The 17,366-nt window shown below is 54.5% G+C and overlaps 1 protein-coding gene across 1 annotated transcript in view; it reads left to right on the forward strand.

Annotated features, from left to right (window-relative positions):
- The window catches only part of TBC1D22A (TBC1 domain family member 22A), a 509,073-nt gene that overhangs the window by 367,047 nt on the left and 124,660 nt on the right, over positions 1-17,366 (forward strand). Inside the window, 1 exon segment of the mRNA XM_031934660.1 lies at positions 6,147-6,274. Coding sequence (XP_031790520.1) covers positions 6,147-6,274 — 128 coding nt within the window.

The raw sequence follows: 17,366 nt of genomic DNA on the forward strand, positions 1-17,366 counted from the left end.
AAAGAGGAGCCTCTTGTCCTGGAATGGCCTTGCCTGTGCCCTTGTGAGGTTAACACTGTCCGGTTTTCTGGTTAGTTCCTCGTGACTGGCTGTTCTTGCAGATGTCCGGGGCTTTCCCTGAGGAGGGTGGCTGACTGTGCCCAGGGCGCAGGTGCCCAGAGATGCAAGGGTGGGTCCATGCTTTGCTCCGGCGGGGTCATTTCGAGGGGACAGAGCGGGGCAATCCTCAGGCCCATTTTGGCTCAGCCGCCTCCTTGTGTGCACCTTTGGACAGGTCCCCTCACCTGCCTCACCTCACAGGTGCGGGGCCAGGGTCCCCAGGGTCAGGGTGTGAGACGCGTGGCCCCCTTCAGGAGCTGTGCAGTGGGAGTTCTGTGTGGGTCAGCCGGCCGTTGTGCTCTGGCTGGAATGGGCTCCTTCTCCTCAAGTCAGCCTCCCTCAGGGAGGGGCTGAGGTCTTGGTGGCCTCTGTGCTTTCCACTCCGCAGTCCCTGCAAGCGGGTTAATTTGTACTCTGTTTAGTTACCACAGTGACAGGTGTTCCAGAAATATTGATATGTGTTTAAACTTTCAAGTCTGTTTCTTGCCAGTTTGTGTTGGAAAGGTGTCGCCTGCCTCCTAGGCCCATGGTAGAGTTGTCTGTTTTCCCAGGTGGGGGACATGCCGAGCCCCGGCGCAGGTGGGCTACCGCTGCTCTGGGCAGATCACAGACCAGCCGGTGAGCCGCGGCTCCTCTTCTGCGTGTTACTCTGTGGTGCGTACCGTCCCCAGCAGTCACCTCGTCCTCATCCATGGCAGAGGCCGCCCTGGGTGCCAGGCTGCCCGGTTAACAAACGTGTGCCACGCACACATCACACGTGATGGGCCATGGCCTGCCTTGGTGCTGGTCTGTGAGCCCAGACAAAGTCCCTGCCCTCGAGGAAGTCACAGTCTAGAGGATAAGACCCTCTGGCAAGTCCCACCCACACCAGGTCCCCGAGGCTGGGTCCAGGGCCTGGCCCGGGGAGTGCTTGGTTGAGAGCCCTCATCATACACTGGGCTTGGTTCTCACTGTATTGGTGCCTGGAGTGAGAGGAGAGGCGGAGTGGATGCGAACACACACCCGAAGGGAAGAACGCCCAGGCTCTGTAGAGCCCTGTCTAAAGGTGCCTGAAGCCTCCTGTGTAAAATGTGGGCTCAGCACTTGTGTCCTGGTGATTAGCCTGTGACTGTCCCACTGCTGCCTTGGTACATTGGGGCCCTGCCCTGGCAGCATCGGAGAACCTTCAGAACAGTGGCCAGACAGAGATGCGCAGTGTGGCTGTGTGTCCCAGGAGGCGCCAGGCTGCTGACTTCAGCTCATCTCTATGGCAGAACTTCATTCATGCCGGTGCAAGGTGGCACCCACTTGCTGTAGCCCAGATGTCCACACGGAGCTGTGGACTGGGAGTGGCCAGCTAAACCAGGTGCCACCTGCCAGGCCAGTTACCTGCCCTGGAGCGTTCCTTTCACACGGCCATGCCAGGCCACCCTGTGTGTCCTCTCCTTCCTCAGACACTGTGTTTCGGGCAGCGATTTTCCTCTGGAGCTGTCGCTGTTGTCCTGGCTGCTCTTCCCCAGGTGGTCAGCTTCATGGAAGTTCATTCTTCTTTTTTCTGTGCAAAAGAGCCTTGTTGAGTAAATGGAGTCATTTTCTAAACAGCTGGTTTTACGTGTTCATTAGACTGGAATTCCATGTGTCAGTGCGCTGGGGCAGCAGAGGCTGGTAGCAGCCTGGGCAGACTTCCGCCCTCCGAGGGGCACGGGCAGAGGTCAGGCCTGGCTGGTGGATCCCCCTCAGGGCTTCGTAGAACTTTCTATTGGTTTAGTTTTGTAGCTACAGATTAACTTCAGGTTAGAAATGATTCTGTAAGTTCTTTGAAAAGAATGTCATGTTCTAGGGTGTGGCTGGGAAACTCCTCGCTGTTGCCGTGTTGAGAAATAGAAGTAGAAGAGGAGGACGGCCAGGCTGGGAATGTGTCCGTCTTCCAGTTACCCTGTTGTTCTCTGTACTCATTCGTTCGTCACAGTCGCCTGACAGACACTCACAGACACTCAGTTGTGTGTACTGGGGCCAGGGAAACAAAAGCGACACAGACCTGGACCCACACCTGACCAGCTCACACCCCAGAGTGGGCAGGCGCCCTGAGCGCTTATGCCCCTTTCGTGACAAATGCTTCCATAGAGGTGTGTATAGAACCAAGAAGAGGGGAAGACTCACAGCGTGGGGTGTTTCTGGAAGCATCTAGGAGTTTTAACGTCCAGGTAGCCTCGCACTGGGCAGAGACAGGTGCCCTGGTGGAAGGCTGCCATGAGGGTGAGCCCGGGATATGGGGAAGCCTGCATGGTGGCGTGGGTGTTGTTGGTTACCTGGTGCCACTGCAGGAGGCATGGTGTTGCAGGGGAGGGCAGCGGTGAAGGCCGAGGAGGGAGTGGGGGTCTGGTGCCTTTCTTAGGCACTCTAACTTCATTCTGGGGGCCAGTGTCTCTTCATCTGTGGGCCATTTGTGGGGATCCTGAGACACCTCCTGGCACCCCCTTTGGTCTCTCCGTCCCCCGATGAGCAGCCGTGAGGTTAAATTCTTCTGGGGCTGCGGCCTCAGGGGCTCCCAGGCCTCACTGCTTTATTCCCTCCACTCGCTCTGCTGCCCTTTACTTATGAGACTGTGGGAACCATTTCTCGGTAGTGAAATTAGTTTTCTTTTAAAAATAAATGTCTTTAATAAAGCACCAGCGGATTAGAAGGAAGCTGTTAAGTGAGCAACATGCTGGTGCTGCCTCTGGACCTGCACTGCAGCCCTCCCCTCCCTCGGTGTGGAGCTCCTGGAGCGGGTGTCCTGTCTGAGCCCCTGGGACCCGTCCTCCCTGTCCCTGGGAGCCTGCATGGTGCCGCGTCCTTGTGTCACTGGCACGTCAGCATCTTCTCCAGAGTCTCTGACATCCCACCTGGAAGAGTCTGATTGAGAGAGTCGGGATGGGAATCTGTATTTTAACAGCTCCTGTGGTGATGAGGATGAAGAGGAGGGGGAGGAGGAAGATGAAGTCATGATGATGTCCAGCCCTATTTGGGAATCCCTGAGGTCACTGCCAAGCCCACTGCACCCTGGCGTCAGGCCCTCCTCGCCCCCAAGGCAGGCCCATGCGTGTCCCTCGGCTGCTCTGGGCCTGGCTCCTCAAACGTTTCTAGCCCAGCACCTTTCAGAAGCGCTCCACGGCAGGGGAGGCAATCCCTGGCCTACGTGCTGGGGACTTTGGACGATGGAGCTCGAACGGGCCCAGTGCAGAGATGAAATTTCATTGAAATCGCGATTTTATCTTAACAACTCATGATGATAATTGACTTTATGGCATATTATGCATTGGTTTTGGTTTCAATACACAAATAACATTTTCAGTCGCTCAGAGTAAACTGTCCTTGCTGCTTGCGTGTGACCCTTTTTGCTTGTAGCCGACTGTGGCACTGATGCGTCAGGCTCCCTGAGTCATCAGGCACCTGTGTTCCCAGCAACTCATCCACCCAAATGTCCCACCTCTGAAGCTCTCATGGGGGCAGGGGAGACAGGTGGGCTTGCTCATGAAGAAGTGTGGGCGTCTGTGGCTAAGTGTGTGTGGTGTGCAGCAGACCTCTTCATAAAGCAAAAAGCAGACCAGCCCCCCGCTGTAGCAACTGAGTATCTGAGCAGATGCCATCTGGAGGAGCCGCCCTGCGGACTGCTCTACTGCCAGGCACCCCCACCCCCGCCTGCCTCCTGGTCCTGCCTGGCCTGCTTGTACCTGCTCTCTGCAGGTCTGGAGCCCTGGGTGCTCAAGTTTGTTACTGCAGAGGCAGCGCACAGTGGTGGGTGGGTGTGTGGGTGCCTCTGGGTCCAGGCAGCCTCCTGGAGGGCATTCCCTTGGGCCGTGGGCAAGGCAGTCCAGTCTCCCTGGTGATCTCCCCCCAGGCTGGTCCCTGGGGCTCAGAAGGGAGCCTTTGCTGTTCTGCTCTGCCAAGTTGTGCAGTTTCCACAATTAATTATTCATGTCGTGTTGGAATGAAAGGGAAGCCCAGTAGCTCACACAACAGTCCGTTCTCTTTTCTTTTATGGGGGAAAAACACGGGGTCTCCGTCTCTCGTCCAGGATGGAGTGCAGTGGCGTAATCTCGGCTCACTGCAGCCTCCAACTCCTAGACTCGAGCAATCCTCCTGCCTCAGCCTTCTGAGTAGCTGGGACTACATGTACACGCCACCACGTTTTTCATGTTTTTGTAGAAAGAGGGTCTCACTTTGTTGCCCAGGTGGATCTCAAACTCCTGGCTTCAAGCAGCCTTCCCACCTCAGCCTCCCAAAGAGCTGGGATTACAGCTATTGTGCTGGGCCACATTCTCTTATCTTTCCACAGGAAAATAATTTCCATAATGAAATCCAAATATGATGTCTTATATCCTCCTCATGCCCTAGATTCTAGGCCTATATAAAATAAATCAAATCCTACTTCCAAAAAATATTTTTTAAATATCTGAAAATAACTATAATCGCAAGTCTCTTTTAACCAAGCAAAATAATTAATAATTCACTGTCGTGTTGGAATGGAGTGTGTGTTGCCGTGTCTGCCCCACAGTGTGAACCAAAGCCTCGTCCTGCAGGCGTCCCCGACACCCAGCCCCGCAGGAGCCCTGCCCCAGCACGTTTGCTGTGGTCAGCTGAGGACAGCAGTGGTTTAGGGGAGGAGGGCGTCAGTGAGGACAGAGACGGCAAAGGGACCAGCTGCCATCACAGCAGGGTCCCATCATGGGACCAGAGCTGCCCATGCTTTTCCAGGGCCAGCCTAGTGGCGCCTGCTTGGAAACCAGCCCCTCTCCTTAGGTGAGGGCAGCTCCCGGTCCTGTGGCCCTGAAGGTCAGTCCGGCACTTGCATGTCCTGGCAGAGCTCGTGGTCCGTCAGGTGGAGGGCATTGCAGGATGACCCTCCTGTTCCTCTTCCCCGTTTCTCACTTGTTGCTGAAATATTGCAAGTTACCAGGGACTTGAGTAAAACAAACCAGTAAACAGAACAGTAGCTTTTCTCTGGCATTTGTTTATATGCCATTTCTAGAACTTTCTTTGAGGGAATGGCGATCCCTGTGAAATGTTTCCGGGTCGCTTCTCAGGACAAACCAGGGTCAGGTAAGCGTGGAGAGAAGGAAGGTGTAACTTGGAAATAGGGTAAGGAAGTGAGCTGCAGAAAGAAGGCTCTCAGCTGCCCTCGGGTGCACCCACATTTTAAAAACCAAGGATTTTTAAAATGTCTGGCTCAGTTGGGCAATAATTAGTAATGATTATTTGTTTTTATAAAGCAGCGACCGTTCTTCTAGGCCCTTTAGAGTAGGACTTCATGGACAGAACGTTGGAAAGAGGAGCATAGACACCATGATTGGCGGGATTTTGCCTCCAGGAGTGACACCTCCAGGACTCGGCAGGCAATGAGGCAGGGAGCACAGGGTCTGAGCTCAGGCTGCAAATCTGCCGCCCACTGCAGCTTGATGAGAGAGGAGCTCATGTTTCTCGTACGGACGTGTGCTTGGTGAAGCCTGCCTCTTTCCAGAGGCCCAGCTGTCTTCAGGGGTGTCCCCATCCTGGAATCGAGGGGTGCCCTCCACCTGGCCTGCAGGCCTCATGTCCCACTTGCTCACTCAACCGTTGGGTCCAGGTCTAGGTGGAGCATTTCCCTGGACAAGATTGGGCCCCTCTTGAGGAGCTGGCAAGCTCATCTCCTCTCTCTCTTTAAGCCCCCCCGGGACACCAGCCTGGGTCTGTGGAGCTTGTGTGGGGCGGGGAAAGAGCGTCTGTTTGGGGAGCCCCACGGTGTGGGTGTCGACCCAAGCCCCCTCCCCCATCTTCCCGGTGTTAGGGCGTGACGTGCCCGGACGCGGCGGTGATTACAGTCATCACAGCAGCAGCACCATCAGCTTTCACTTTCCTGTAGGAAGAGAGAGCCGTAGTCTCCCGTTAGTAGAATTCGTTCTTTGCTCCTTAGGGGTTGTTGCTTGGGATTCCCTGTTGGAGTGGGGTTTTGGGGCGGGCGCAGGGCCTTGGGGGCACAAGTGACCTGGCTGCCAGTGCCTCCAGAGGGCTCCCCTGACAGCCTTGGGGCCTGTGTTTGTTTTGTGCAGAGCAAGTGCACCGGCACCTGGACCAGCACGAGGTGAGATACCTGCAGTTTGTCTTCCGCTGGATGAACAACCTGCTGATGAGGGAGGTGCCCCTGCGCTGCACCATCCGCCTGTGGGACACCTACCAGGTGAGCTCTCCTTCGTGCCCTCCGCCACGGGGGTGCCAGGAGCCGGGCCGTTTCCTCTCACCTTCTGCCCTGGGCCTGTGTGCTGCATTCAATTTTGCCCTCAAAACACTCTCTCCATTGAAATGTGGTCTTTAAAAAGTGTACTCCTGGCCGGGCACGGTGGCTCACACCTGTAATCTTAGCACTTTGGGAGGCTGAGGTGGGTGGATTGCCTGAGCTCAGGAGTTCAAGACCAATCATGGGCAACATGGCGAAACCCCGTCTCTACTAAAAACACAAAAAGTTAGCTGGGCGTGGTGGCACACGCCTGTATTCTTAGCTACTCAGAGGCTGAGGCATGAGAATTGTTTGAACCTGGGAGGCGGATGTTGCAGGGAGCCGAGATTGCACCACTACACTCCAGCCTGGGTGGCAGAGTGAGACTCCATCTGAAAAAATAAATAAATAAAAATAAAAAGTATATTCCTGGCATGCTTTTTATCTGAGGAGATGTAAAACAGGGAAAAGAACTTCAGGCCATTCTCTTTGTGGCTGAGTTTCATTCTGCCTGCATGGTGACAGCAGCCTTGAGCGCGCTGGGAAGTTACATTCTGAGCAGTGTGCTAGGAGGATGCCAGCGATGCCGGTGACTCTGCTGTGAGTTTGAGCTGCATCTGCCAAAAAACTCACGCTCGGGACTCACACCTTGTCTATATTTTGAGTTACATATAATAAAAGATTTTTTAAAAATCACAGATTCGGTGTGGTATGAAATTTTCTACTCTTCACCAGTTCTGATGAAATTCAGTTCTTCAGGAGATTGAGTTTTCTGGAACAAGCCACTTCTGTTCCCTTGAGTATCCCATCACTTATTCTAGCACCTTTTCATTTTGTTTGAGATGTTTGCTGAAGCAGAGGCGGTGCTGTGGGGGGTTTCTGCGCCAGCCTTTCATCCTCAATTACAAATAGCAGGCACCATCGTGTGGGATTGGGAATCAAATCTCCACAGAGTGCTAAAGAAAGACGCGTATGGCTGGTTTTCATCCCGGCACCTCAAGAGCTAGGCTTTCTACTGCAGTGAGCACAGCCCTTGTTGGGCTGTGTGTTCGGGCTTTGCAGGGGGGCAGCCATTCTTGGAGGTTGATGCCGGGCGTTTCTGGAAAGGGGAGCTCTAGGCCGGAGGCTTTTTCTAAGGCTGCTTCGGTCCCAGGCACTGCTTTGGGTCCCAACATTGCTGCCTTGCCCGTGGCTGGGGGTCCCATATCAGCTAGGGAGGGCCTGGGGGTCTTTCTGACCAGCTCCTCCCCACAGGGCCTCAGGCTAGATGCATTCTTCCCACAGAACGGGGTGCCTGCTGGGCCTCCATGCTGTCCAGTCTCTTACTCTGAGCCTGTTTTCGTATGAGTCCTCTACAGCGATGCCCCAAAGCTTTGTTCCTGACACCGGTTGCTGGTCAGGGTGCCCCTTGGTGGCTGTGAGTGTTTCGTGACTCTGAAGTCCTGTATTTTGACTTTGCTTTTCCTTTGTGCCGCTTGTCTGGTCTAATGATCTCACTACGGAAATTATCACCAGTCAGCAGACTGTCGTTCGTGTCTGCGACTTAGGTTTTGCTCTTCGAAGTGTTGGGCAGCTACAGAATTTCTGGCCAGCAGCATTTGCTGGGACATAAAGCCTTACCTTGGGCTGTTTGGTTAAAGTAGCTGTCAGTCTAGTGCTATTGATCAGCTCTCTGTCATATTACAGGAAACAAAACTTAATATCCTGTAAACTGCAAATGCTCTCCATTTTTGCGATTGGTTAGGCTATTTGAGATCCAGACCTCCCTCATTAAACACAGAGTTCCTTGTAATACTGTCCCCATTATGAATAAATTAGTTATTAAGTCAGTCGCATTTTTGAGGAGCCAGAAAATGGATCGGCTTGCCCACGGTTCTGCACCACCTCCCTAGAATTCCTAATAGGTATTAAAACTTTAAGCACAATTGTGGCATCTTTATTGAGTTAATTTTCTTGAGATTAAATTTTGTCGTGAATTGACTCATTTGTACCAGGGACTCATTCTTGAACTGACAGTACCCTGATTATAAACCTCTTCATATCTTAAAAATTGGGGGTATTTCTATTTTACAGGGCCAAGTAACCATGAAATTGTATTGCATCTTTTGGCAATGAAAATACATAGTAATCATAGGAAAGCAATCGGGTGATTACTCTCCCCTAAACTGCGGTGTTTATTAGCTGAGCCATTACAGGTTTCAGTTACTCTTTAACCCCTTACAAGGTAGCTTAAAATCCTCTTGGGACACGTGTCAATAAAGGGTTGTTTATAAGCACCTATCCTGTCCCAGGCCCTGAAATAGATAGTTTATAAAAACGAATGGGGGCATTGTCATGAGGGTGACAAAAGGCATGGAAGAAGAGCCGATGATGCAGAGAGAGCCCAGATGGAAGAGAGTGGCCTCCCCCAGGGGTCACGTGCTCCCTCGTGGATGTGTGCAGTGGCCGTGGGGAAGCAACGGGTGGGCAAGGCAGTCCCAGCTCCTGGAAGAACCCCAGCCCGTGAGAGCCAGTTTTGGGGTTCTTTGTAAAACACGGATGCCACTTTCTCTTTTGCCCCCATTTTTGGACAGCAGAAAAGACACACCCCACCCTCTAGAACCAGACCCTACTCAGCAGATCTCTGGATCTCTGTTGCCTTCAGCAACTCAGTTGAGTAGGCTCCCCCGGCAGCCGTGGCCCTACCGGGGAATGTGGTTCTGGGAAGGTGGAGCTGTGAGTCGTTTGTGCAGAGATGGCAGCTCCCACCTCCCATCAGCAAGGAGAGTTGCAGGGGCCTCAGCGTGTGGTTGTATTAGTCTGCTCTTGCGCTGCTGTAAAGAAACACCTGGCCAGGCCCGGTGGCTCACACCGTAATCCTAGCACTTTGGGAGGCCGAGGCGTGTGGATCATGAGGTCAGGAGATCGAGACCATTCTAGCTAACATGGTGAAACCGCGTCTCTACTAAAAAATAGAAAAAAAATTAGCTGGGCGTGGTGACGGGCGCTTGTAATCCCAGCTACTCGGGAGGCTGAGGCAGGAGAAGGGCGTGAACCCAGGAGGCGGAGCTTGCAGTGAGCCAAGATGGCGCCACTGCACCCCAGCCTGGGCGACAGAGCGAGACTCTGACTCAAAAAAAACCACAAACAAACAAACAAACAAAAAACACCTGAGGCTGGGTCATTTGTAAAGAAGAGGTTAAATTGGCACATGGTTCCAGAGAGGCTGTGGAGGAGGCGTGGTGCTGACATCTGCTCAGCTTCTGAGGAGGCCTCAGGAAACTTGCAATCATGGCAGAAGGTGAAGAGGAAGCAGGTGTGGCTTCCATGGCTGGAGCAGGAGCAAGGCGTGAGGGAGGTGCCACGGACTTTTAAACAACCCGATGTCAGGCGAGCTCACTCACTAGCATGGGAACGGTGCCGAGGAGGGTGGTGGTAAACCACTCAGGAGAGTCTGACCGCCTCATCGCCACCTCCAGCATTGGGGATTACAATTCAACATGAGATTTGCTGGGGACACAGATCCAACGCTGTGTCAGCAGGGGTCATCGATGGCTGAGAGCAGGTGCGTGGGGGTGCGTGGAGCTGAATTCAGCCAGGATGAGGGGGCCATCAAGCAGGTGGGGTCAGAGGGCATTGGTAAGTCTGAGAAGTATGGCTCTAACGGGGAGAGGGAAGCTCAGATGGGGGTGGGTGGAACCTGGGGAGGGCGATCCCTCAGTGGGCGATCCCTGTGTAGCAGGACGAGCCGCAGACAAAACTTCTCAGACACCGAGTTAAAGCAGGAAGGGGTTTATTCGTCCGGGGGCATCGGCAACATTCCTGTCTCAAGAGCCGAGCTCCCCGAGTGAGCAGTTCCTGTCCTTTTAAGGGCTCACAGCTCTAAGGGGGTGCGTGTGAGAGGGTCACGACTGATTGAGCAAGCAGGGGGTCTGTGACTGGGGGCTGCACGCACCGGTAATTAGATCGGAACAAAACAGGATAGGGATTTTCACAGTGTATTTCTGTACAATGTCTGTAATCTGTAGATAACAGAACCGGTTAGGTCAGGGGTCGATCTTTAACTACCAGGCCCAGGGTGTGGCGCCGGGCTGTCTGCCTGTGGATTTCGTTTCTGCCTTTTAGTTTTCACTTGTTCTTTCTTTGGAGGCAGAAATTGGGCACAAGACGATATGAGGGGTGGTCTCCTCCTTTACCTGGGTGCGTGAGGCTGCTGGGGAGGTGAGGATGCAGGGCGGCGGCTGACTTGACGGGGGCCCTGTGCGAGGTCACCCCGTGCGGGGTGTGACTCAGCAGCAGAGGAGCGGCTGGGGTAGGCCGTGGAATAAAAAAGAACAACAGGTTCTGACAGGACGTGCAAAGCCAGGTTCTCTTCTCTGAATTCCAGTGACTTCTTCCTCTTGGGGAGCATGCAGGACTCTGGGTACAATCTCGCTGGCCTTTGTGGATCGGTGAGTGAGCAGCAGCGCAGCCGACCTCCTGGGCCTGGGAATTTTCATTTCCAGTTTGGTGAAGGCCCCCTCTTGTTTGAGGTGCTCTTTGCCTTCAGGGCCCTGTGTACACCTGAAGCAGGTACTTATGCTGCTTTAGAATAGCTCCTCACACACATCTTGTGCAAGTGGGGAGGGGACTCCCTGGTAAACGGGCGAACATCTCCACACTTTACGTTTCCTATCCCCTAATGATTTGATGCTTTTTTTTTCCCTAAGAAAAGGGAACATTTATTTTTGCCAGGTAAGTATTGCAAGATGACTTCATTTGGCTTAAGGCATTTATTAAATTCCTTTCTAGTGACATCCAAAAGGCCACTTGAATTTTAATCATTGCACTTCCACCACCCATATCCCAAAGTGTATCTTTAATCATCAGTGCCTGCGCTCCTCACACAGGGCTGGCTGTAAATTGCAGGGGATGAAAGATGGTGCTTGTCTCCCTGAGCTTTGGATCTGGTCATTCCTCTACCATTTGCCTCCTTTCCTGAGGGTCAGAGCCGCCTCGTACCGCACTCGGTGGACTCCTGCTGAGGGCACATCCTCCCACTTCACGCCCAAGGGCAGGTGCTGCGGAGGGACTGGAGTGTGAGAATCTGTGGCCAGGACACTTCTATACATTGAGGCTCCAAATTGCCTACTGTTCACCAAACAGATCTGGGTCCGTTCAGGAAAAGGTTTATTTCAGTATTTCATGAAGCCCTGGTTGGTCCATGTTCTGTGCAGCGTCCTGGGCTCGGACAGAGGGCGTTTCTGTCCTAGTTCAGTGCTTACCTGTGCATCCTTGGGCAAGCTGAGTTCCCGATCCTCACCTCGAGGGGCTGCTGCTAGGACTGAGGAAGGTTTTTCCAGTGAGGCTTGGCAGACGTTTCCTGTAAAGGGCTAGATAGTAAATATTTTCAGGCTTGCAGGCCATATGGACTTTTTCACAACTTCTCTGCTGTTGTAGCACAGAAGCAGCCACAGACGTGGACAGCGAGCGTGGCCGTGTCTCCGTGAGACTTGCCTACCGAGGCACCAGCGAGCCGTGGTTTGCTCCCCCGCCCTGACCTATAGCAAGTGCCTGGCCCTGCACCAAGCACAGAGTAGGCGTCAGGCAAGATTGCTTCCCCCAACCCTTATCACTGGTGTTTTGTCAGCTGCGGTGCTGTACACATTCTGGGCTTTATTGCCAGTCTATCATTGTTTTCCAGTTTTTATAGAAGATGGAACTGGGAGTCTAGGAGCGTGAGCACCTTGCCCAGGGTCCCTCCCTTTCATCCTGTGTCACAGTGGCTTATATTCTGCCCCGCGTGAGGTACTTTGGGCTCCAGGGCCCTGCTGAGGCACCATGCGAGTGGGGTTCTGGTCTCTCGGTTACCAGGCCATGCGTGGCTGGAGCAGAGGCCAGGAGCCAGGGCTGCCACTGCCAGTCCACATCTCTGTCCTGGCCAGAGCCCCCATCAGTGCACTGTGGCAGTGGGGGTGCGCCATGGCTCCTGGCCTGTGGAACTGGTACCTTGCCAGCCTGTACCAGAGAGAGAGAGAGAGAGAGAGAAAGAGAATATGAATGAATGAGAATGAAAATGATGCGGGGACATTGGCACTCAGCGTCGCAGCCTTCTGATTTCCATGCAGGAGGAGCTATCTGATTGTGTTCCTCCTGTGCCCTGTGGGTCTGGCAGTCTGGCAGTGCCATTTCTGAGATACAGCCCCACATTCCAGGACACCAGTCGTGGCAGCCAGGGGCATGGGGCAGAGGTCAGGGCCAGAGCCTCCAAGTGTGTTGAATGCCGACTGCCTGATGGGATCCCCATCTGTCCACTGCTGAGAGGGGCCACACAGACCCCTGCAGGCCTTGAGGCACATCTCCTAGAGGGAGCTTTGATCCAGAAGCAGCCTGTTCTGCTGCCGCTCGTGCATTGTCATGGCACCTGATCCTCGTTCAGTATCTTAGGTGAAATGTCTTCATTTTATTTTCTTCAGCATGGCCAGTGCAAGCCTCGCCATCCTTGGGGAGGGTGTGTCAGAAGGTAGCTGGAGGTGGGGCCTGCACTTCGCAGATGTCCCTGATACCTCTCAGGACAGAGCTTGATCCTGGCCAACTTGGGCCCCGAATCACTCAGCCCCCGTGTAGTTATCAGTATCTGCTCCAGGTAGGGCCCTGTTCTTACCACTCAGGCACAGCAACGGGAAAGCTGGGCCTGCTGTCGAGGGCCCTTTTCCCAGAGAGGGATCCTGACAGCAAACCAGCAGCATCTCTCAGGCACCTTTCAGGTGATGAGGCCACATGGTGGGAGGCCACGAGAGCCGGTCCCCAGGCAGGGTGGCCATGGCAGGGGGTCCTGAATTGAGATCTGTGCTGCATGATGGGTTCTAGTAGGTTCTACGAGGAGGATATTTCTTGCCTTGAGTGCCTGGGCCAGGACAGAGCAGGCAAAGGGTGTGGGGAGCAGCAGGCGGGCCGGGGTGAGGGGCCGGAGGTCAGCGCCAGGATGCGGCCGCCCCCGGGCTTGCTGGAGAGGCGCAGCACACCTGCGGTGCTCCAGGTGAGAGACAAAGTGTGGTCAGGAAAAGCTGTTGTGGTGACTGAGCAAGTGGGGGCCCTATCTAAGGCAGCAGCCCCTGCCACCTGCAATTTCGCAGCCCAACCGGTGGCCAGCAGTCAGGAAGAATGCAATACGGGTGCCCAGGTGTGCTGAGGACGTGGGGCAGATGATGTGCCACAGGGCACAGAGCAGGTGTCCAGGAAATGAGTGAGAGGTGGGTTGCACGGAGGAAGAGCATTCCAAGGCTCTGAACGTTAGGTGGGCACAGCGTGCTCTATGTGAGGCACAATTGGGTGTGGCTGCGCCCGAATATTTGGATGCCAGGGGCAGCTTCAAGGCTGCCAGACTCAGGTGGAGCCATGTGGGAGGCTCTGCGTGCCTTGCTCAGACGTTGCATTTTATCTGGGGCAGGTGCTGGGGAGGAGCCTGTCTGAGCAGGGTACGGCTCCGCCTTTCACCGTCGGTCCTCATAACAGCCCAGGCAGCTGGGCACTGGGGTTGGAAGGGCATCTCTGAGGCTGTGCTGCCTGGCACTCAGCTCACCCACATTCCATCAGGGCAGAGTAGGGGGCCAATCGCTGTGTCTGTCTCAGGCCCTGCCCTTTCCTGCACCCTTCTGCTCTGTGCCTCTGTCCGGTGCTGCGCTATCCTGGGAGCCTCCCTCTGGCCCCTGTTGCTAGGGATTTTTGCTGGATGTAAACGATTTACTGGTTGGTCACTCACTTCCTCCACCATCTGGGTGTCCTCAGCCCTGCGTTTCCCCAGGAATCCTTTGGACCTGCTGTCCTGGCTCCTTTGAAAGGCTGCCAAGCCTGGGTGAGGGTGGACTGCGTGCTCCAAGTACCGCACCTGCTGGGTCCTCTGCCCCCTGTGCCAGGCAATAGCCCTTGGGGCTCTCTGAATGTCCCAGGTGCCACAGCATGGATTCTGTGGATCAGGTGGCAGTGAAACTGATGATCGGGTTAACCTGTTGAAGCAGGAGGAGCTGGTCTCCGTACATCGTACTTTCTCTTTTTTTTTTTTTTTTTTTGAGGTGGAGTCTCGCTTTGTCGCCCGGACTGGAGTGCAGTGGCCAGATCTCAGCTCACTGCAAGCTCCGCCTCCCGGGTTCACGCCATTCTCCTGCCTCAGCCTCCCGAGTAGCTGGGACTACAGGCGCCGCCACCTCGCCCGGCTAGTTTTTTGTATTTTTTAGTAGAGACGGGGTTTCACCGTATTAGCCAGGATGGTCTCGATCTCCTGACCTCGTGATCCGCCCGTCTCGGTCTCCCAAAGTGCTGGGATTACAGGCTTGAGCCACCGCGCCCGGCCCGTACATCGTACTTTCTCATGAGCCCATGAAGATTTGAGGTCCTGAGCTTTCCATGCCTGCCCACCCACAGGAAGTAGGCATAGACCACTGTCAGCTGGGGAGGGATTTCGAAATGAGAATATTCAGCAGGATGTGGCTCGCTGCTGCTATGTTTGCAGGGAGGAGCTGGAAGAGGGGTTTATCTACTCCTTCAGAGTGGCAGTAAAGTTGGTGTCCCGGGGATTTAGAGCTGTATTTAAAGACGTGTCTGGAAGGTCCGTAGTGACTTTAAGCTTGCGTTCTCCATGTATCAATCACGTTGTGTTTTATCAGAGCATATTTGGGGCTCGAAGGCTGTGCAGGAGATGGTTTCTTCCCCTGTAGGCCTGGCGTGCTCCAGCACCTTTGGACAGGCGTGTGAAGGCCCTGAGGTCTGGTCTGGGCGCCTCCAGGAAAGACTGAGTCTCCAGGTGGGCACTTGGGACCCCTGTCAACCTCCACGGCCCTTCGCATGGGGTGGTCTCTCCTCTCTTTGTGGACAAAATACAGAGCTGTGCTTGGATCAAGAAAAGTGGTTTGTAGAACGTTTTGGGCCCTGACCTGTACGTTTATGATAGGTAAGATCTTTGTTCTTTCTGAAAAGTTACATGATGAGGATTGTGAACTGCGGCTGCATGGCACCCGGCTGCACATGCGGCTCTGTGGTCACCATCCCCTTGGACTCTGCGGGAAAGCGTGACGCAGAGCCACAGACCCGGCTGCGCTCCTCCGTGCTTTGGAAGTCCCATTAATGCGTCTTCTCTCTGAGAAGTCACTCCGGGCCTCCCCACTCCGCAGACGTCCAGCTCCCTCCCGGAAGCGGTCGTGCAGAGGTGTCAGGCGGCACTTGGTAATCGATAGTGGGTGACCAATCTGAATAAATTTCCTTGTACTTGCTCCAAAGTAGACAAGAGTCCTTAGCCAGCTCCCGAGTTTGAATGGAATGGTAATGACATTTCTTAGGGAGAGATTAAGGAGTTCTTCTTTAATAGTAAACACAGGCAGCAAAACGGGCTCTGTTGTTAGCGGGTTAGCGTTCTGATGACTCTCTTCTCCCATTGTGTTCATTTCTTGCTCTCCAGTCCCTTACTGAGGCCCCACTGTGTGCTAGGCCTTGAACCAGAATGTTAAATAAAACAGAAACTGCCCATCATGTGGGGGACCTGCTGTGATCTCCAACCACAGCAGCCTGTGAGCAGGCCAGTTACTGCTGTTCCCCCGGGAAGCTGCTGCTCTGCGGATGGGAGCGGGACTTGGTTTTGCTCCCAGAGTCTGTGCTCCTTCTGGTGGCTGCAGCCTTGTCTCCATGTCCTCCCCACACTCAGCCCTGCACCCCCACAGCACCCCCAGCCTCTGATTTTCGGAGGTGAGTGAAGAAAGCAGCAGGTCTTAGTGGGGACGGCCCTGGGCAGAGGTGGAGGTGAGAAGACCTGGGCCAAGGAGGTTCCCAGCCGTGGGCCCTGGTGATGGGGAGACAGGGCCAGGGTCCCTCAGATGGACTGGCTGACACTCCCTGGGCCTTGGGAGGACGTGAGGTGTGGTCCGTCTTTGGATGTCTGTGTGTGGGTACACAAGGCCTTGCCCCCCAAGGAGGGTGTCCAAGTCCAAGTACCTTACAGGTTCCCAGGAGGGCCCCCGAGTGGGACAGCAGACTGTTTCTGACAGGTCACGGCTCAGGGGACGGAGGACAGTCCCTGCACCCCACTGTGCAGGCTTCCCTCTGAGATGTGCTGCTTTACCCTCGTGGGGGCATCTATAGGTCATGGGCCTGTGGGGTCCCTGGCAGTCTAGGAACACTTTGGGCCCCCGAGTCCCTGTACTTCCTTTAGCGACTGGTCAGGATTTGTGCTGGGGGAGCGCCCAGGGGGACACCCGTTGAGTGAGGGTGTGGTAGAGGCCAGCTGGGGAGGGTTGCTCGCACCTGGCCCTGTGATGGTGTGGCCATGGGAGGGAAGCCAGGGACACAGTGCCACTCACATTTGAGAGCTAGGCCCTGGCATGGGCATTGGACTTGGTCTTGGTGGGACTGGAATCTGTGGTTAGAAAGAACAGATCTGAACGTGAAACGTAGCTTTCTGTCAGAGCCGCTGCAGTGATGGCGCATGGGCCCCTGAAGCAGTGCCTCCTCCCCGCACGTCTCCAGATTTTAACTGAGGAGGAGTCAGAGAGCCGTTGATGTCTCAGTTGATCATCTCCAGGGGCCCCTCTATCTCAGAGCCCTGGATCCCCTCAGATCCCAGACCAAGGCTGCAGGAAGAGCCGTGTGCCAGGTGCAGGGCCCGTGCCGGGAGCCTGGGGGCCTGTTCCGCAGGAGGGTAAGAAAGGCTGGCGGGGCTGCCGCACTCCAGGCCACGACGAGTTCACTTTCTGGGGGGCATTTTTGCTAAGCTTTGAGATGATGTATTCATTGATATTTTATCTGCAGTGTGACCTTAAGCATCTCGTCTAACTGCTTTAGGCGCCTTGTGGGACGAAGCCCCAGAGGAGGGCTTGACTTTGCTTGCTGTGAGGATTTGTGTTTCTCCTGATCTTAGCCTGTTCTTAGTGCGAGGGTGTGGCAGATGAGGGCTCGGGGACCTTCCCTCCCTGCTTGGAGCAATTCTGTGGTATACCAAGGCCAGCCCTACCCTCTCACTAGAAATGCATGGCCTGGGAAGATTTCTGACACGATTAGAAAGAAAGGAATACACAAAGCCTGTTAATGAAGGCTGCATGTTTTTTTTTTTTTT

The sequence above is a fragment of the Piliocolobus tephrosceles genome, chromosome 19 (assembly GCF_002776525.5).
Source record: "Piliocolobus tephrosceles isolate RC106 chromosome 19, ASM277652v3, whole genome shotgun sequence".
NCBI lineage: Eukaryota > Metazoa > Chordata > Mammalia > Primates > Cercopithecidae > Piliocolobus > Piliocolobus tephrosceles.